Source organism: Lolium rigidum, chromosome 2 (assembly GCF_022539505.1).
Source record: "Lolium rigidum isolate FL_2022 chromosome 2, APGP_CSIRO_Lrig_0.1, whole genome shotgun sequence".
Lineage (NCBI taxonomy): Eukaryota > Viridiplantae > Streptophyta > Magnoliopsida > Poales > Poaceae > Lolium > Lolium rigidum.
Window position 1 is genome coordinate 122,822,357 of NC_061509.1, and position 21,304 is coordinate 122,843,660.

Sequence of the window (21,304 nt, forward strand, 5' to 3'; positions counted from 1 at the left end):
CGACCTCATCTCCGCCGGAGCTCCGTCGAGCCACCGCGCCATTAGCGGTAAGTACGCCGTCCTTGTAGAAGACAACCTAGTGTAGAGGATAGGCTTAGTGATCCGGGTACTCAAACACTTTGCATGGGTGCAGCCGGAAGCATGCCACTCGAATCGTCACTTTGCACTGGTAGCTCTTCGAGTAGCCCGGATCCCAATCGAGATAGAACCCATATGCCCGGATCCCATATCATTCCCTGCCACCGTATGTTTCCGACATCGGACTAGCTCAACCTTTTTCCGCATCTTCCGGCGCCGCTCCAAGCCGGATTCCTACCCTTCAAGAGCTCCAAGAGGAACTCGAGGGACAAGCTCGGATGGCGGCAAAGGTGCAGGAGGCGGAAAGCAAGAAGGCGTCCAAGGCCCGGATCCGCGAAGGAGAACGGGGTCAATGGTGGCCTCGCGAAACCACGGACGTGGAGCTTAGAGAGCTCCGAACGAAGGAATGATCTCCTCACACTTGGAGCTTCACACGTGATTCCGTCGTCCCCAAGCCGGAAACCGGAGAAGTCGTTATGACCAAGGCTTGGGTGGAACGCGGACTTTCACTTCCTTGTTCGGAATTTTTTCTCTCCATCCTCGGCACCTACGGGCTCCGGCCCCACAACATTTGCCCGAACTCATACCTTCTTCGTCCAACTTCGTGACTCTCTGCGAAGGACATCTTGGGATCCGGCCAGACGTTAAGTTGTGGCAGTTCTTTTTCCGGGTGAAGAAAGAAACCAAGGAGAAAGCTATGGTGAACTGCGGAAGCATGACGTTTATGCTCCGCCCTAGTCGCATGTACCCTCCCCATGACTCACACGAATCCGTCCGGTCTTCGGAACGCCGGATGGTTTTATGAGAAGAATGCTTCGAGTTCCGAAGGTCCATGAGGGCCTGCCTCGGTTCATCAACGAACCTCCGGAAGAACTCGCGAGCCGGAGCTTCGTCCCTTCGCTCGCCCGGACCCCAGTCCGGAGAAGGCGGCGCGGAGAATCTCCTCGGCTAGTCCACGACGGGCTAGCCGGAGCCCAGCTTACACTTAGCTGGTTTTCCCGGAGAATCCAGCCTCTACGCTACAACGCGCGCCTGATGTGCGCATATACCGGGGCGGATGATCCTCTCCGGGTTACCCGCCACGATCTTCCGGCCGACTCTCTGAAGAGAAGGATCAAGACGTTGGTGAAGATTCCGAGGGGCCAACAAGTCCCGGAACTAACCAAAGACATTTTTACAAACGACCAATGTCCTCCGATAAGCTTCGTCCTTTTCACTGTTTCAAACTTCACAAGCTTTTGGATGTTTATCTTTAACTTTATTCATTTTCCCTCCAGCTCAACACTTTGGCGGAGGAAGACTTTCGCGCCATTCTCCGTGTTCCCGTTACCGAAGACACGGCGGAGGAGGTTCCGGATGACGACGAGGAGGAAGAGGAACGAGGCACCTCGCAAGGCGGCCCCTCGACCTACAAAGCGTCCCCGCGCCAAGGCTTCCGGCTCGAGCCGGAGCTAGCGGCGAGGCCTCCGCCAAGAAACCGAAAACGGTAAAACCACCTCCGCTAGACTCAAGGAAAGCGGAGCGTGCACGTATACGGATGCTCTCAACAGCCGGCCAAGGCACGCGTCCCATTATCCCCGGCGCCTCGTAAGTTTCCGAGCATGACACGATTTTAACTTAGCGAAATTATCTCTTGTCTGAATCCTTTTACTTGTTTGCAGGAACCCTAAACCCGCCGCCACGCGGACCGCCAGCCAGGAGCCCATTACCAAATACATGAAGAAATCTCCGGCGGTCGGTCCGGCTACTCCGGCTCCGCCAAGTGCTTCTCACCCCACTCCTCGGCCATCTCCTCCTCGAGGCTGACCCGTCTCCCCTCCCGCCACCGACACTCCACCGGAAATTATTCCGGTCAGCGGCGACAAGGTAGGTGGAGAAGATCCCAAGGCCAAAGGCCCTGCCCAAGAAGACGCAGGAGAACAAGGCCAAGGAGGGGCTGAAGTCACTTCTTACGAGAAGGCCGGAGATGGCGCCGCGACATCGTCGTTTTTCCGAAGAACTTCGGAGATCCGGCTGACATCACTTCCACCCCCAAAGCGTATGCTACCAAGTTCTTCAACAAGCTGTCCGAGGCGGAGAAATGGGAGCTTGAACAAGACCTGCTCAACGCCATGCTGAACAATGCCTGGGGGAAACCTGATGCCGCGACATCGGAGATTCAAGATTTTAAGAAGGATGTCGGCCAGTTCTTCGACAAGCTCGTCTGTAAGCAAAAGGTACTCCCCAGTAGCCCCCAAGCATGTAAGCGGAAACTGAAAAAGTAGTTAGCGCTTAGATGCTTAGAGAAAGATTACTTCCGGGAAAATTTTTTTTAGAATGAACCAGTAGCCCCCAAGCATTATGGCGGAAAAGTTTCGGCAATGATGCTTTTAAGAGAAACCACTGCTACAGGCGGAATTCTTTATTCCTGCACTGTGTAAATTTTACGAGAACAGCGAGCGCCGCACTACGAGCTGCACAAGAACATTGCCTTGCAGCGCCGCGTTACTCCGAGTCGGGCGGAAAATATCCGGACCACGAAGGATGAGAATGCAGATTTGGCTAAACAACTGGCGGACGCCCAAGGTTGGTTTCCGCCTTCTTCGTCATTAACCAATTTCCGACTTTGAACTTACTGTTAACTTATATTATTCTAGGCGCATCCTCTTCCCTTGCTACAGCCTCGACCGAACTTGAGAACCTGCGCTCCTCGTACCAAGATTTGGAGACGAAGCTAAAGGAGGCGGAACTTAAGAAAGAGCAAGCCGAAAAGCAGGTGGCGGAGAAAAACTCCGAGCATGCGAAGGAGAAAGCGGAGCTGAAATTGAAGCTAAACGTTGACGGTGAAACTATCAAATCTCAGCTAAAAGAGCTCAATGGACTCCGGAAGTATATGGAGACCGCGAACAACGACTGGGATTTGCTCAATGAGAACATCTTGGGTACCGATACTAGAACCTTGCCCGGATATTTGTTCCGACATTTTACTTTATGCTTATGTCCTCACCTTGTTGTGTGCGGAACCGCTTGGGTATTCGAAGAGCGCCGGAATTTATTCCCGCGAGATGACCTTCTTCAACTTGCGGGCGATGACTGCAAAGATCTCATCTCCGCCTCCCGCAAGATATGCTATAACTTATCCATCAAGAGGAGTCGTACTTGCGACGTCCGGAAACTTATTGGAAAGATGGATGTTCTGCCGGAGCTGGTAACGGATCCGCAAGCGTCGTCGGCCGAGGCGCAGCTGCGATGGCCTTGACCATGTGCCTAGCACATCATGCGGATCTTGATCTTGATCGGGTAACCACGGGCGTTCCTCGCAGATGCGGATGTTAGCGCTCTCCTGGATGCGGTGAGCGGCTACGACACCCGTATCGCGCGCGGGATCCGGCATGAGGAATTCTACGACAAGGTCGTCCTTCCTGCCGACGAGTCCTTAGAAGCGAGAACTTCGGAAGGAACTCGCTGCCAAGGCGCGACCTGCGGAATCCGGAACCCGGTTTACTGGACCAGCTCAAAGAATACTCCCCAAGAGGAACCCAAGACCGGCACTGCTGCCTCTGAAGAAAGTGATGAAGACGTGTCTTCTCCGGCCGAAGGCGCCAAGGAACAGGATCCAGAAGGCAAGACTTCTCCGGCTAAGGGGGAATGAGAACTTTTATTCCTGCGGGAAAAAACAATGCATCATTTTGACCCCGGCGAGGGTTTGTAATAAGACTTTAAATTCTTTAAGTAGCTAGGAACGAAACGATTATGCATGGGGCGGAAACACTTTATCCTGCTATCCGTTTAATATTATGTGCATGTTTCGTTTTATGTCGGAAAGCAAGTGCTGATCTCGTTATTCTCCGGCTTGCCCGCTTGACCTTCCACGAGCCGGAAAACCTTAGCCAGAGATGCTCGCCAGCGGCAGCGAAGCCCAATGGCAATCCGTCCATAACCGCGGAAACAAGCCCCCGAGGCATAGGTGCGGAAATCGCTACTAGGAATCCACGAGTTTGCAACAGGTAACAACTTAATCAGAAAACTTAAGCTTACGTCCTAAAGGACGGTTTTAGAAATCACAACTTTTATACACGCCTAGGCGGAAAACATCCAGCCCTGCGGTTTTAGTCGGAAAAAACTTACATGATCTAAAATGAACAAGTAAAGGAGGTAAAAGACTCAAAGAGTGAACCATAAGCTTTATTCCATTGATCATGTATAACTATTACGAGAGTTTGTAACTCGGAAAAATATGCTAAGTGTAGAAAGGACGTAGGCTGTGCTATATTCCAAGGGCGATCTGTTTCGTCGTATATGTCATCCGGATCCTCACGCTTGCGTTTCCGGCGCCAGTTAGCGGGTCTATCCCTCAGCTCGCGGAAATCGACAAGGTAGTACGATCCGTTATGAAGCACTTTGCTGATGACGAAGGGTCCTTCCCATGGAGATTGCAGCTTATGGTCTTTCACCTGTCGAAGGCGGAGGACCAAGTCTCCGGCCATGAAGGAGCGTTTCCGGACTCGACGACTGTGATAGCGTCGGAGCCTCTGCTGGTAGATGGCGGAGCGCTGGTCGGCTAGGTTCCGAGCTTCTTCGATCAGGTCCACAGATAGCTGTCTAGCCTCGTCAGCTGTTTCATCATTATAGGCGGAAACTCGCGGTGAATCATGGATGATGTCGGAGGGAATCACGGCTTCGGATCCGTATACCAGAAAGAAGGGGGTAAACCCTTTGACCTGTTAGGGGTAGTTCGCAAACTCCACAAAACAGCGTCCAGTTCATCGGCCCAAGCTCCGGCTGCTCGTCGCGGCGGTTCTTCGAGACGTGGCTTGATTCCACGATAATATTAGACCGTTAGCTCTTTCGACTTGACCATTGGATTGTGGGTGAGCCACAGATGCAAGGTCCAATCGAATCCCCATTGTCTCGCAGTAATCCTTCAATTCTCCCTGAGCGAAGTTTGTGCCATTATATGTGATTATCGTTGTGTGGGATGCCGAATCTCATTACGAGGCTGATGACAAATTTTAGTGCCGTAGCACCGTCGGCTTTTCTCACCGGCTTGGCCTCGATCCACTTGCTGAACTTGTCAACGGCGACCGGGAGGTATTCGCAACCACCAGGAGATGATCTTTTAACTTACCAACCATATCGAGCCCCCGGACCGCAAATGGCCGGGTGATAGGTATGGTCTTCAGCTCTTGGGCTGGAGCGTTTGGTTGAGTAGCGTAGTACTCGACAACCTCGGCAGGTCTTGACTATCTTATCGGCGTCTTCTTTAGTCGTGAGCCAATAAAAGCCTAGCCGAAAAGCTTTTGCAACGAGTGATACGGGGCGGCATGGTGCCCGCAGATCCCCTGCGTGGATCTCTCCGAGGATTTCAATGCCATCTTGATTTGAGACGCATTTGAGAAATACCCCTGTTGCGCTTCGTTTGTAGAGCTGTCCATCAACAATTGTGTAGGATCGTGCTCGTCTGATGATCTGGCGTGCGAGGACCTCGTCCTCCGGCAGCTTCTGATCGATGAGGTAGTCCAGGAAAGGCTGTGTCCAAGCCGGAATGGTGGCCAACACCTCTTTAGCCGGGGACACTGCCACTCCTGGGTTTTCGGGGTTAGCGCCCTTCACGGAGGGTATCCGGAGATGCTCTAGGAAAATTCCGGGCGGAATTGGCTTTCGCCGGATCCGAGCTTGGATAGCATATCTGCCGTTGTATTGTCGTCTCTTCTGACGTACTTGACTTCGTATCCGAGGAAGCTCTTGGCGATCTCGTCAACTTCGTCTCTGTAGGCCGCCATGACGGAATTTACGGCGTTCCGGGTTCCGGCTACTTGCTTTGTGCCACCGAGTCGGAATCTCCGCAGCAAATGATGTGCTTGATCCCTATTTCCTTAGCGATGCGCAGTCCGTGCAGTAGAGCCTCGTATTCCGCCATGTTATTTGTAGCTTCGAAGTGGATCTGCAGGACGTACTGCAGTTCTTCTCCGGTGGGGGACTTCAGGGTGACTCCGGCTCCTGAGCCTTGATGCTGCTTGGATCCGTCGAAGTGCATGACCCATGTTTCTGGTTCCGGCTCCAGACTTGCATCCGGAGCTTCTGTCCAATCTGCAACGAAATCTGCCAGGACTTGGGATTTGACCGCGGTCCTTGGCTTGTAGGCGATGTCGAAGGCGGATAATTCAATGCCCCACTTAGCTGTTCGTCCTGTTGCGTCAGCGTTGTTGAGAATTGTTGACAGCGGAGCTTTGCTCACAACTGTTACTGGGTGTTCTTGGAAGTAGTGTCTCAGCTTCCGGCTGCCTAGGAAAACTCCATAAGCTAGCTTCTGAAAGTGAGGGTATCTTTGCTTTGATTCCGTCAGCACCTCGCTAATGTAGTAGACAGGTCTCTGTACGTCATATTCATGACCTTCTTCCTTTCGCTCCACCACGATGACGAGGCTGACGACCTTGTTGGTAGCCGCCAGATAAAGGAGCATTGGCTCTGACTCTGCTGGGGCTGCCAAGATAGGTGGGGAGGTAAGTATTTCCTTCAACCCTCGAAGAGCTGCGTCGGCTGCGTCGTCCCAGACAAATTTGTCTGTTTTCTTCAACAACTTGTATAGAGGTAGCGCCTTCTCGCCAAGACGGCTAACAAACCTCTCGATTGCTTTGCGACACAACCGAGTTAGCCGTTGCACATCTTTGAGACAAGTTGGCCGTTTGATACACGGGATTGCTTTGATCTTTTCCGGGTTCACCTCAATGCCTGCGTGAGAGACTATGAAGCCAAGGAGTTTTCCGGCTGGCACGCCAAAGACGCACTTCAGCGGATTCAACATCATCTTGTACCTGCGGAGGTTGTCGAAGGTTTACGTGAGGTCGCCGATCAAGTCGGATCCTTTCCGGGTCATGACCGCGATATCGTCGACGTATGCGTGCACGTTCGGCCAATTTGGTCCTTCAAGCACCTGCTGCATCGTGCGTTGGTAAGTAGCACCTGCATTTTCAAGCCAAAGGGCATAGTAACATAGCGAGTAAGTACCAAACGGGGTTATGAATGAAGTCGCCTTTTGGTCGGATTCCTTCATCCGGATCCGATGATACCGGAATACGCATCAAGAAAACACGAAGTTCCGCCCCGCCGTCGAATCAATGACTTGGTCAATGCGCGGCAAGGGGAACGGATCCTTCGGGCAATGTTTGTTCAAGCCGGAGTAATCGATGCACATTCTTAGTATTTCGGTGTTCTTTTTGGGTACAAGGACGGGATTCGCGACCCAATCGGTGTGGATAACTTCTATTACAAAACCTGCTTCTAGTAACTTTGCTAGTTCCATTCCTATGGCGCGGCGCTTCTTGTCTCCAAAGCGTCGCATAGCTTGCTTCACTGGTTTAGCCCCGGATTTATGTTGAGGTAGTGCTCGGCGAGTTCCCTAGGTACTCCGGACATGTCGAGAAGGTTGCCATGCGAAGATATCCATGTTAGCGCGGAGGAACTCGACGAGCGCGCTTTCCTATTTGGGGTCCATGTTGGCCCCGATCGAAACCTGTTTGGAAGAGTCACCCGGAATGAGGTCGTGCTTCTTGGTTTCTATCGCGGGCTTGAAAGAGGTTTTCTGCTCGGAGATCCGCTTCTTGGTGGTCCGCATCTCGGTCGGATCCACCTGCGGCTCTGTAGCCTTTCGGCTCTTCTCCGGATATGACGGACTCGCGAAGGCGGCTTCGCCCAACTCGCACTCATGAGCCTTTTTGTAGTCTCCGGTTATGGTGATCATACCATTAGGACCCGGCATCTTGAGCTTGTTGTAGATATAGCACGCTCTTGCGTGGAACTTGTGGTAGGTGGGCCTGCCGAAGATGACATGGTAGGAGCTCTTGAAGGGCACAACCTCGAACGTGATCTTCTCTTCGCGGAAATTGTGAACGTCGCCGAAAGCCACGGGAAGTGTGATGCTGCCAAGGGAGTTCGCCTTTTTACCCGGAACCACGCCGTGAAACTCAGTGTTGCTGTGTTTGAGCTGTTCCTTGGTGAGGTTCATCCGCTCCAGAGTCTCCAGGTACATGATGTTCAAGCTGGCCCCGCCATCCATGAGGCACTTGGAGAAGTCATACCCATCTATGCGGGGACTCACAACCAAGGCGTAGTATTCTTTGGGCACAATGGCGGGATGATCCTCCCTGTCAAATGTGCACGGAACTTCCGACCACTCGACATGCTGCGGCACGGCCGGAAGCTGTGGCGTTCAGGATCCGGGTAGCTGATTTTGTAGCGCGGACTGTGGGGGTTCCGAGGAAGGTGTGGTAAGCCCCCACGCTCTTTTTCTCAAAGGGGTTGGATTTACCTGCGGATCCGGCCTTGGGATCCGGCGAGTTATCATCCTCGTCCATCGCCTCGGAGCTGTCCTCCTCCTTGTCCTTGTTCTTGCCCTTGCCTCCTTTGCCGCGTGGGCGGTGCTTCCGGGCTCGCTTGTATCCTGCTTCCGGGTCGTTCTTTAGGTCGTTGACCCACTTGCGATTGCGGTTGGTGTGTGTGGACTTCCCTGTAGCCGGATCCAAGTGGGCCGGGCGAGGGCATGTCTCGTACTCCTCGTAGGTTTGCGGGGCACGGGATCCGCCGGCGGTGACATCGGTGCCATGCTGGCGACCCCTGCTGCTCCGCCTCCGCGGCCGCGTCCTCTTCCGCCTCCTGGACCTCCGCGTTGGAACGCCATGGCGACCATGTCGGATCCGCCACTCTTCGGTCATCGGGGTTCTTGCGTTTCGGCCGCTGTTGTTACCGTTATCGCGGTTCTTCTTTTGTTGGTGCAGGGGAATTGCTTGTAGCTGCGAGATCACCGCTGCGTCGTCATCGGCGGCGGTGTGGTCAGCGGCGATGGAGATCATCTCGTCCAAAGTCGGTTTGTTGGCGTTGGCCAAACAAGTAAGCTTGTGCCTCGGCAATCCTCCTCTCTGCAGTCCACCAATGAAGGCGTACATGGCGGTGGTGTGGTCGACGTTCTCGCACTCGTTTCTGCATGCCAACCATCGTGTAAGGAAGTTTCTTGATGATTCTCCCTTCTTCGGATACAAGCTTGTAAGTCGCTTGCCGTGGCGAGGTCTTTTGTAGGTGCCCTCGAAGTGTTTCTCGAAAGCGGTCTTCGAGGTCAAACCGGCAAAAGATGGAGTTTTTCTCGAGGTCACCGAGCCGGATCCGGGCTGGGCCTACAAGGTACAAGCTGGAGCATGCGGCGGGCGATATTAGGGGTTCCTCCGGCGAAGGTTCTTGCATTGTAGTAATCCTCAATCCAGGTATCCGGCCTTTCGGTGCCATCGTAATGCTTCAGGTTTCCGGGTAGCTTGAGGGAGCTCCTTGGCTTTGGTTCCTCTCGAATCATCCTGCCGAAGCACTTCGGTCCGATGTAGTCGGTTCTGTATTCGTTGAGGCGTTCCCGTGCATCGCGCGAACCGTGATGGGGGGACTGAGAGCGAGAGCGAGATCTCCGGCCACCGCCGCCGCCTCCGCCTCCACCGCCACCGCTAGGTGGTGGTGAGGGAGACCTGCGAGGGGGCCGATCCGACCTCTTGCTTCCGCCTCCAGAATTCTCCCCTGTGCTGGCTCCGGCTCCTGTGGCTGCCTTCGCCGTGGCGCTGGCTGCCCTGGTCGTTCCGACTCCGGCGGGGTTCCGGGTCGCGCTCCTCATTCCGGCTCCTCCTGGGCTCGGGCTCACGATCGTTGTTCTGATTCCGTCGGGGTTCCGGCGTGCGCTCCCTGTTCCGGTTTCTGGAAGGCAGCACGTTGTCGCGGATAACAATTCCACCATGCCCTTGAGGCCTGGTGTTTCCGGCTGGACTACGGCGGCGAGGGGGACGCGGGTAACCATTAGGCGGAGGAGAGGGGTTGCGGTACTTGTCTCGTCCAGAGTACATTGGGTCCTTTCCCTTTCTCGGATCTGACGGTGGTGTCTTTGATGGTACGGGGATCGGATTTGGATGTTCCCTGGTTTTCCTTCTGCGTTCCGAGGATCCGGTTCGCGATTCGTCATCTCGATGGCGGTTGTCGTGGGCGTCCTTCTGCGCAGTGGAGACGCAATGCTCCGGGTTAGATTCCAGCTTGCGTGAAGTGTCTGCCTTGCTTTGCTGTTTAACCGCTGAAGCGACGAGCGTGCGCAGGTAGTTGATGTCGATCTCCTCGTCTCGTTTCTTCAGGAGTTCTGCAGCTTTTGTCATATTGTCTTTTGGGGTTGCAAGCGGTCGTTGCTGCTGTTGGAGTTGCGAAAGTGATCTTGCGGGGAGCTATCATCTCACGCCGGATCTTTTCGACCTCCTGTGAGCTTCAACGACCTTGTCTTCCCAATGCTTTCGGAGTTCCTTGACTTGTGCCGATCCTGCGTCCACCTCCTGCTCACGGCTGGATGAAGTCTTCCACAAAAACTGCGGCGTGCTTCCTTTCCTCCAGCATGGCGGCTGCGGTGTCCTTAAACTTTTTGGCTGTGGCCAGCAGTTCCACTCTTTTAGCTTCTAAAGCTTCGATGTCTTCGGGAGTGATGGGTTTGTTAAGAATTTCCGAGCGATAAACCGCATCCATGCCCGCTTGCGCGACCATCTCTTCAGGCGACAGGAGGCTCTCCGAGGAAGAATCCTTACGGGGCCGTTCCCGCGACATCGGAGATCCGTGGTGGGATGGTCGGGGGTCGGATTGGGTGCCTGCGTCTTCTGATCCGTTCTCTCCCAGCGCTGCTACAGTTGCAAGTACCTGCTTTGGCTGGATGGAATCGACTTCAGACTCTTCACCGTATCCGAGCTCCTTCACCTTGCGATCGAACTCTTCAGTGTTCATGGATTGAGTGTCTCCTGATATTGGGCTTAGATTTCCCAAAATCGACTCTTCGACGGAATTTTGCTTTCTCCGAGCGGCCTCCTGCCGATCCGGAGCAGCGTTGTTTTCCGGGGCTCCGACCTGCTCGGGACCAGCTCCGACTTCATGAGGGGCGGTTCCGGCGGTATGGGCCAAGAAGTGTACGAAGTGACACCTTTGCTTCTCTAACACCGGGAGACCCGGGCGGATGCGCATTGGTCTTCCACCGTTACTTCCTGCTCGGGGGCGGATTGGGTGGGTTTTGATTTTTTCGGATCTAAGGCGGAATCTTCGCTAGGAAGTTCCTGCGTCTCGAGATCGGATCTTCGCGGCTGCGTCCGGCTCGGCGGCGGTCGCGTCGGCGTTACTTACCGGTGGGTTTCCGTCGGAATCGACGGTTTCCCCGATGAAGATGTGTATGCCGCCAGCCGGGACGATGGAGAGCTTGACGGGGTCGGTTTTAGCCGGAATCCAACACTCATCCGGAGGGACGATTGGCGGGCTTCCGGCGTAAAGGACACGCCCCACGGCGATGGTGTCGTCGTAGCTTCCCATGGCGGAACCCTCCCGGTTCCGGCCTCCCGGACGCCGCGAGGCCCCACGGTGGGCGCCAAGCGTCGTTGCCCTAGTCGACGGTACCTCGGAGGAGGGATCCTCACGAGGGGAGAAGAGGTAGGGGCCATAGGGCGGAGTGCTCTCGGGACGGTGGTACGCGAGTTACCCGGCTTCGGAACACCCGCACGATGACGGGGCCTACTCGCGCTATGCCGGAATTATCTGGGCGCTTTCGCGTTGTTACAATGAGTTGTGGTTGTGCCTCTAGGGCTCCCGGGATCCGGCTTATAAAGGCGCACGGATCTAGGGTTTACATGGAGAGTCCTAGCCGGATTACAGATAGCCTAACTACGGTACAATATCTTGCCGTGCACGTCACGGATCCGCCTTCCATATACGTCGTACTGGATCCGGGTCCCTCATGGGCCTCCATGGATCCGGGTTACTTCTATGTCGGTACGGATCCGGCCTGCTGATCCTGGGCTGGACTTCTCCCTTCATGATCAACAGCAACTGGGCCGCCCGATGGGCCACATGCCTCATCACCGTCTGTGGGCCACCCGGGCTTGCCGGATCTAGGCACTGTCGATGGTACACCTATGAAGTATACCCACAACACTTGGAAACATCGATTGCATGCACTGGGCATGGAAGAACTGCCCATTTCCTTGGCAAGGTATATATAAAGGGCGCCATGGATATTGCAGTGTGGTGCTTAAAACTGTGGCAGATTATGACCTGTGGATTTGACATTCTTTTTTTGGCATGGCGGGATCACACAATGACATCAACGTGTTGCAGCAGTCTCCGGTGTTCAGCAGACTAGTGGAAGGGCATGCTCCACCATGCAACTATAAGATCAATGGCCACGAATATACCAAAGGTTATTATCTAGCCGATGGTATATATCTAAAATGGGCCACTTTTGTCAAAACAATCTCAAATCCATCAGGTCTGAAGAATTCCCACTTTGCTACGCGACAGGAGGCTTGCATGAAGGATGTCGAGCGGGCAATTGGTGTGCTTCAAGCACAATTTGCCATTGTCCGGTACCATGCTCTAAGCTGGTCTCACGACCAAATGTGGGAGGTGATGCAGGCTTGTGTGATCATGCACAACATGATCATCGAGGATGACCGCAAGAATCATGCCAGGACACATGTTGGTCCCTATGAGTGTGAGGGCCCTCTTGCGGAGGTTGATCATGAGTTGCCTGCAGATTTGCTGATTTCATCGCCATGCACGCAGAGATCCGTGACATCAATGTTCATGATCAACTTCAAGTTGATCTCGTTGAGCATTTGTGGAGGATCAAAGGAAATACCGTGGCACCTTGATCTAGCATCTAGCCCTATTTATTATATTTGTTTACTTGTTTTATTGTTTGTTATATTTTAATTTTAAAACAATCCTCGCAAACATTTTTATTCATATGCTATATTTGATAAATGGTTTTGTGTTAAAAAAGAACTATTTTTAATGTTTTGGGGCGGCGTTTGGGGGACGCGGCTGGGGAGCAACGTCCCCCAAACGCGGCACGAACAAAACACGTCCCCCAAACGCTCAATCCGGCGCGGTTTGGGGGACGCTTTGGGGGACGCGACTGGAGATGCTCATAGGCGTCTCCTAAAGCGTTTTCCAAATCTTTTTGGAACCCGAACATTTAACCGGCTTTAGTCTCGCATCCAAAGGACTTTCTTGTTAGATGAATTCCAATACGGTGTCTGGTGCTCTGAGGTTGTCCCTACTCCATAGGAAACGCTTCGGGCGCGCCGGACAGAGCGCGAAGCGATGCGGGGAGTGGCGGGCTGATGCGTCATTAACACAGGAACGACACACAACCGTCGCATACCTCGCGAAAGTTAATGGCGCGCAGTGATGGTGCAGTTTCCACATAGGCGCATCGATGGTGCATTTTCCACCGAGGCACAGTGACACGTCTCGTCACACCTTGCTCTCCATGCCGACGTTAATGTGTGCCTGATGGCGCGTGAGACACACGTCCGTTGGGAACCCCAAGAGGAAGGTGTGATGCGTATAGCAGCAAGTTTTCCCTCAGTAAGAAACCAAGGTTATCGAACTAGTAGGAGTCAAAGAACACGTGAAGGTTGTTGGTGGCGGAGTGTAGTGCGGCGTAACACCAGGGATTCCAGCGCCAACGTGGAACCTGCACAACACAATCAAAGTACTTTGCCCCAACATAACAGTGAGGTTGTCACTCTCACCGGCTTGCTGTAAACAAAGGATTAGATGTATAGTGTGGATGATGATGTTTGTTTGCGAAGAACAGTAAAGAACAATTGCGGTAGATTGTATTTCGGATGTAAAGAATGGACCGGGGTCCACAGTTCACTAGTGGTGTCTCTCCCATAAGATAAATAGATGTTGGGTGAACAAATTACGGTTGGGCAATTGACAAATAAAGAAGGCATAACAATGCACATACATATATCATGATGAGTACTATGAGATTTAATCAGGGCATTACGACAAAGTACATAGACCGCTATCCAGCATGCATCTATGCCTAAAAAGTCCACTTTCAGGTTATCATCCGAACCCCTTCCGGTATTAAGTTGCAAACAACAAACAATTACATTAAGTATGGTGCGTAATGTAATCAACACAAATATCCTTAGACAAAGCATCGATGTTTTATCCCTACGTGGCAACGACATCCACAACCTTAGAACTTTACGTCACTTGTCCCAGATTCAATGGAGGCATGAACCCACTATCGAGCATAAATACTCCCTCTTGGAGTCACAAGTATCAACTTGGCCAGAGCCTCTACTAGCAACGGAGAGCATGCAAGAACATAAACAACATATATGATAGATTGATAATCAACTTGACATAGTATTCAATATTCATCAGATCCCAACAAACACAACATGTAGCATTACAAATAGATGATCTTGATCATGATAGGCAGCTCACAAGATCTAACATGATAGCACAATGAGGAGAAGACAACCATCTAGCTACTTCTATGGACCCATAGTCCGGGGGTGAACTACTCACACATCGATCCGGAGGCGATCATGGTGATGAAGAGACCTCAGGGAGATGATTCCCCTTTCCGGCGAGGGTGCGGAGGCGATCTCATGAATCCCCCGAGATGGGATTGGCGGCGGCGTCTCTGGAAGGTTTTTCGTATCGTGGCTCTCGGTACTGGGGTATTCGCGATGAAGGCTTTAAGTAGGCGGAAGGGTAGGTTTAGGGGCGACACGAGGGCCCCACACGCCAGGGCCGCGCCGCCCTGTTGTGTCGGCGCCTCGGTGCCCCACTTCGTTTTCCTTTCGGACTTCTGGAATCTCCGTGCAAAAATAAGACCCTGGGCGTTGATTTCATCCAATTCCGAGAATATTTTCTTATTAGGATTTCTGAAACCAAAAATAGCAGAAAACAGCAACTGGCTCTTCGGCATCTCGTCAATAGGTTAGTGCCGGAAAATGCATAATAATGACATATAATGTGTATAAAACATGTGAGTATCATCATAAAAGTAGCATGGAACATAAGAAATTATGGATACGTTTGGGACGTATCAAGCATCCCCAAGCTTAGTTCCTACTCGCCCTCGAGTAGGTAAGCGATAACAAGGATAATTTACGAAGTGACATGCTATCATAATCTTGATCAATACTATTGTAAAGCATATGAGATGAATGCAGCGATTCGAAGCAATGGTGAAGATAATGAGTAAACAAATGAATCATATAGCAAAGACTTTTCATGAATAATACTTTCAAGACAAGCATCAATAAGACTTGCATAAGAGTTACTCATAAAGCAATAAATTCAAAGTAAAGGCATTGAAGCAACACAAAGGAAGATATAAGTTTCAGCGGTTGCTTTCAACTTCAACATGTTTATCTCATGGATAATTGTCAACACAAAGTAATATAACAAGTGCAATAGGTAAACATGTAAGAATCAATGCACACAGTTCACACAAGTGTTTGCTTCTGAGATAGAAAGAATAGGTGAACTGACTCAACATAAAGTAAAAAAATGGCCCTTCGCAGAGGGAAGCATGGATTACTATTTTTTGTGCTAGAGCTTTTCATTTTGAAAACATAGAAACAATTTTGTCAACGGTAGTAATAAATCATATGTGTTATGTACAAGATATCCTATAAGTTGCAAGCCTCATGCATAGTATACCAATAGTGCTCGCACCTTGTCCTAATTAGCTTGGATTAACATGGATTATCATTGCATAGCATATGTTTCAACCAAGTGTCACAAAGGGGTACCTCTATGCCGCACTGTACAAAGGTCTAAGGAGAAAGCTCGCATTGGATTTCTCGCTTTTTGATTATTCTCAACTTAGACATCCATCACGGGACAACATAGACAACAGATAATGAACTCCTCTTTAATGCATAAGCATTCAACAACAGATAAAATTCTCATAAGAGATTGAGGATTAATTGTCCAAACTGAAACTTCCACCATGGATCATGGCTTTAGTTAGCGGCTCAATTTTCTTATCTAACTATATGCATACTCAAACCATTTATCATGAAAATCGCCCTTACTTCAGACAAGACGAACATGCATAGCAACTCACATGATATTCAACAAAGGTAAAAGTTGATGGCGTCCCCAGAAACATGGTTACCGCTCAACAAGCAACTTATTAAGAAATAAGATACATAGCTACATATTCTTCACCACAATAGTTTTAAGGCTATTTTCCCATGAGCTATATATTGCAAAGGCAAAGGATAGAATTTTTAAAGGTAGCACTCAAGTAATTTACTTTGGAATGGCGGAGAAATACCATGTAGTAGGTAGGTATGGTGGACACAAATGGCATAGTTTTTGGCTCAAGGATTTGGATGCACGAGAAGAATTCCTCTCAATACAAGGCTAGACTAGCAAGGTTGTTTGAAGCAAACTCAAGTATAAAACGGTGCAGCAAAGCTCACATATGAACATATTGCAAGCATTATAAGATTTTACATCGTCTCCTTGTTGTTCAAACACCTTAACCAGAAAATATCTAGACTCTAGAGACCAATCATGCAAACCAAATTTTAACAAGCTCTATGTAGTTCTTCATTAATGGGTGCAAAGTACATGATGCAAGAGCTTAAACATGATCTATATGAGCACAACAATTGCCAAGTATCAAATTATTCAAGACATTATACCAATTACCACATGCAGCATTTTCTGTTTCTAACCATATAACAATGAACGAAGCAGTTTCAACCTTCGCCATGAACATTAAGAATAAAGCTAAGAACATATGTGTTCGTACGAAACAGCGGAGCGTGTCTCTCTCCCAAACAAAGAATGCTAGGATCCGATTTTATTCAAACCAAAACAAAAACAAAAACAAACATACGCTCCAAGTAAAGCACATAAGATGTGACGGAATAAAAATATAGTTTCACTAGAGGTGACCTGATAAGTTGTCGATGAAGAAGGGATGCCTTGGGCATCCCAAGCTTAGATGCTTGAGTCTTCTTAAAATATGCAGGGATGAACCACGGGGGCATCCCCAAGCTTAGATTTTCCACTCTTCTTGATCATATTGTATCATCCTCCTCTCTTGACCCTTGAAAACTTCCTTCACACCAAACTCAAAACAATCTCATTAGAGGGTTAGTGCATAATTGAAAATTAATATATTCAGAGGTGACATAATCATTCTTAACACTTCTGGACATTGCACAAAGCTACTGAAAGTTAATGGAACAAAGAAATCCATCAAACATAGCAAAACAGGCAATGCGAAATAAAAGGCAGAATCTGTCAAAACAGAACAGTCCGTAAAGACGAATTTTTTAGAGGCACTGGACTTTCTCAGATGAAAATGCTCAAATTGAATGAAAGTTGCGTACATATCTGAGGATTACGCACGTAAATTGGAAGATTTTTCTAAATTTTCTACAGCAGGGGCGGCTCAATTTCGTGACAGCAAGAAATCTGTTCCTGCGCAGTAATCCAAATCTAGTATTGACTTTACTATCAAAGACTTTACTTGGTACAACAATGCAATAAAATAAAGATAAGGAGAGGTTTCTACAGTAGTAACAACTTCCAAGACTCAAATATAAAACAAAGTGCAGAAGTAAAATAATGGGTTGTCTTCCATAAGCGCTTTTCTTTAACGTCTTTCAGCTAGGCGCGGAAAGTGTGAATCAAGTATTATCGAGGGACGAAGCCTCAACATCAATAGGTATCTTAGATGCTCCATCATCCATAGTGGTGCTAAGGGCTTTGTCAATTTTAGGCCTATAATAGTTTTTTGGCTTTGGCACTTTAGAGACATACATAAACTTTTGCTCCTTACCCACATAGGCTTTCTCCTTAAACTTAAGAGAAGAAAAAGTTGAACCCAAGGTTCCTATAGCTTCTTCAAGTTCACTAATCCTATGGGTTCGATTATCATGAGTAGCACAAGTTTCTAAAACAGCAATTCTCTCATTGATTTCACTAAGAGTTTTATCAAGTTTATCAGTGTTATTAAGTAATATTCCCAATTTAGTCTCAACACTTGGAAGATTTTTCTCTATGGCTTCCAACTTTTTCATGACATCTTCAAGAGAGATTTCAATTTTAGCTTCATTAACAGGTGATATTCCAACTAGACTCTCAATGATACAACTAGCTTCTAAAGCAGGAGTGCCTAGGAAATTACCGCCCGCAAGAGTATCAAGAACATACCTATTCCAACTAGAGATACCAACATAAAAGTTCCTAAGTAGTATAATAGTGGAGTGTTTTTTCATGCACCTATGATGAGCATCGCTAATTCTATACCAAGCATCTTTAAAACTAGCAACTATTTTTTTTGTATTTTTGATATAGAGAACAAGACAGTAAATAAAGTAAAACTAGCAACTATTTTTTTTGTATTTTTGATATAAAGAGCAAACAAAGCAGTAAATAAATAAAGTAAAGCAAGACAAAAACAAAGTAAAGAGATTGGATGTGGGAGACTCCCCTTGCAGCGTGTCTTGATCTCCCCGGCAACGACGCCAGAAAATATGCTTGATGGCGCGTGAGACACACGTCCGTTGGGAACCACAAGAGGAAGGTGTGATGCGTACAGCAGCAAGTTTTCCCTCAGTAAGAAACCAAGGTTATCGAACCAGTAGGAGTCAAGGAACACGTGAAGGTTGTTGGTGGCGGAGTGTAGTGCAACGCAACACCAGGGATTCCGGCGCCAACGTGGAACCTGCACAACACAATCAAAGTACTTTGCCCCAACGTAACAGTGAGGTTGTCAATCTCACCGGCTTGCTGTAAATAAAGGACTAGATGTATAGTGTGGATGATGATATTTGTTTGCGAAGAACAGTAAAGAACAATTGTAGTAGATTGTATTTCAGATGTAAAGAATGGACTGGGGTCCACAGTTCACTAGTGGTGTCTCTCCCATAAGATAAATAGATGTTGGGTGAACAAATTACAGTTGGGCAATTGACAAATAAAGAAGGCATAACAATGCACATACATATATCATGATGAGTACTATGAGATTTAATCGGGGCATTACGACAAAGTACATAGACCGCTATCCGACATGCATCTATGCCTAAAAAGTCCACTTTCAGGTTATCATCCGAACCCCTTCCGGTATTAAGTTGCAAACAACAGACAATTGCATTAAGTATGGTGCGTAATATAATCAACACAAATATCCTTAGACAAAGCATCGATGTTGTATCCCTAGTGGCAACAACACATCCACAACCTTAGAATTTTACATCACATTGTCCCAGATTCAATGGAGGCATGAACCCACTATCGAGCATAAATACTCCCTCTTGGAGTCACAAGTATCAACTTGGCCAGAGCCTCTACTAGCAACGGAGAGCATGCAAAAATAATACCCTGGGCGTTGATTTCGTCCAATTCCGAGAATATTTCCTTACTAGGATTTCTGAAACCAAAAACAGCAGAAAACAGCAACTGGCTCTTCGGCATCTCGTCAATAGGTTAGTGCCGGAAAATGCATAATAATGATATATAATGTGTATAAAACATGTGAGTATCATCATAAAAGTAGCATGGAACATAAGAAATTATGGATACGTTTGGGACGTATCAGTGCCACCGCTCCCTCGCCTCCCTCCGGCGTATAAAAAGGGGTGCTCGCGCATCACCCCTCGCACAAACCCTAGCGCCTCAATCCCCAACCCGAGCCGCCACCATCTCAGGAGTCATGGGCCATTCCATAGCTGGTCAAGGTCGAGGTCGCGGACGTGGCCGCGGCCGCGGCGGCCGTGTTGGAGCCTTATCCTCTCCCCGTCCACAGTAGAGAGAGGGCGACTTTTGGGCGATCCCGGGCGTTCCACCTCGCCGCCGCCAGATCGGCGGGTTCCTCACCCTCCGGCGGCTGCTCCGGCAGCGGGAGGATGGGGAAGCCCCGATCTGCGGCGTGTATATAGCGTAGGTTCGGTTTGGGAGCTAGCCGGCGGCGTTGGGGAGTGGGCGGCGCGGCCGGAGTGGCTTTTTGCGACGGAGGTCTTCCTCTCCGGCGGTGGAGGTCCAAGGAGCTCTGCTGCTGATCTTCCGTCTTCCGCGTGCTCGGGGCTCGACGGAGCTGCTGGGTGCGACAATCCCTCGCCGGAGTCCGCGGGACGGCGGATCCGGGGTCTCGAAGATCTGAATCGAGCTGGTGATGCGGTGCAGGGCGTTGGCTTCAGCGGCGCTAGATGGAGGCCCTCCGGGGCCGAGCTTCGTCGACTTCCCGTCCGCAGAGGGGCTGCTCCAAATCCAAGGCATGTGTGGAGCAGCAGCGGCGGCGCGCCGGCGGTACGTCTTCGTTGTCGTCTTCGTCAACGGGGTGCTGAGGAGCTTCGATGTATTTTCTTTTTGTCTCAGGTCCTTTCTGTAAGAACCTTGTGCTAAATATCAGCAGCTCTTTTCCCGCAAAAAAAAAAGAAGGATATTAGTTTTTAGTCAACTCAGAAATAGTCAGGCCCGGATTTTATTTTTCATATGGTGCCGCTGCACATCGTAGTCGTAATTAGGCTCGTCCTGCCGCGACTAGGGGCCACGAGCCGTATTCAAAAAGTAATATCACTGAATTATGGAACAATAATGTACATTCCCAACTGCAAATCCAAATGCTGATCACATCAACTTCATTTTGTTGAAAGCAACACCCTATCACATCCCCTCAATGCACGTACGGCGCCCGCCCGGCCGCCGTGGCATTCTAAACCGCCGGAGCCGAGCTACGCCTATGCACATACGCCATGAGCATGACCATGCACATCCCTTCGATGCTCCTCCTCTCCTCCTGTTCTCCGCCGGGGCAGTACTTCGCCGCCGTGATCGTGAGGAGCTTGCCACGGCAGAGCGGGCACGTCGCCGCCGGCCGCGCGGCCAGCCACCGGTCGAGGCAGCAGCGGTGGAACAGATGCATGCACCTGAGCACCCTCACCTCGTCGTCGTCCTCGATGCCGCTCAGGCAGAACACGCAGCAGCGCTCGTGCTCCGCTCCACGCTGCTCGCCGTAGCGCGCTACGGGGAGCTCTCGGTCGCGAAGCTCAGTGGAGCATGCCGCAGCCACCTCCGGACGTTCCTCCTCGGACGAGCGGGACGACGCCGAACACGCCAACCGCAGGAGGAGACGGCCGGCATCGACGACGAAGGAGAGGAGGTGCAGGATCGTGGCAAGAAGACGCATTGGGTGGTTCTCTGCAGTGTCGTGTGGTTCTCTAAGTGTCGTGTTACTGCCTGAGATTAGGAGTAGCATGTATTGTGTGAGAGAGCAGAGCAACGTCAAAAACAGAAAGGAGTGGCTGTTTCCTGGTACAGAGGACGAGGAGCATATTTTTCCTTGGGTACCTTTATATATTGATGGATTATAAGGACACAATCAGAGTGATACATTGCTTCTGTTTATATTAGGCCA

At 50.2% G+C, this 21,304-nt stretch overlaps 1 protein-coding gene across 1 annotated transcript; it reads right to left on the minus strand.

Annotated features, from left to right (window-relative positions):
• Positions 1-20,472: 20,472 nt before the first annotated feature.
• Positions 20,473-21,076, minus strand: LOC124690065 (E3 ubiquitin-protein ligase RHA1B-like). Its single transcript, XM_047223503.1, has one exon. The coding sequence runs from the start codon at positions 21,074-21,076 to the stop codon at positions 20,603-20,605; it is 474 nt and encodes a 157-aa protein (XP_047079459.1). The 3' UTR covers positions 20,473-20,602.
• Positions 21,077-21,304: the final 228 nt, after the last annotated feature.

Excerpts from the sequence above, each read along its gene's own strand:
- LOC124690065 (XM_047223503.1), bottom strand. The coding sequence starts at position 21,076 with ATGCGTCTTCTTGCCACGATCCTGCACCTCCTCTCCTTCGTCGTCGAT.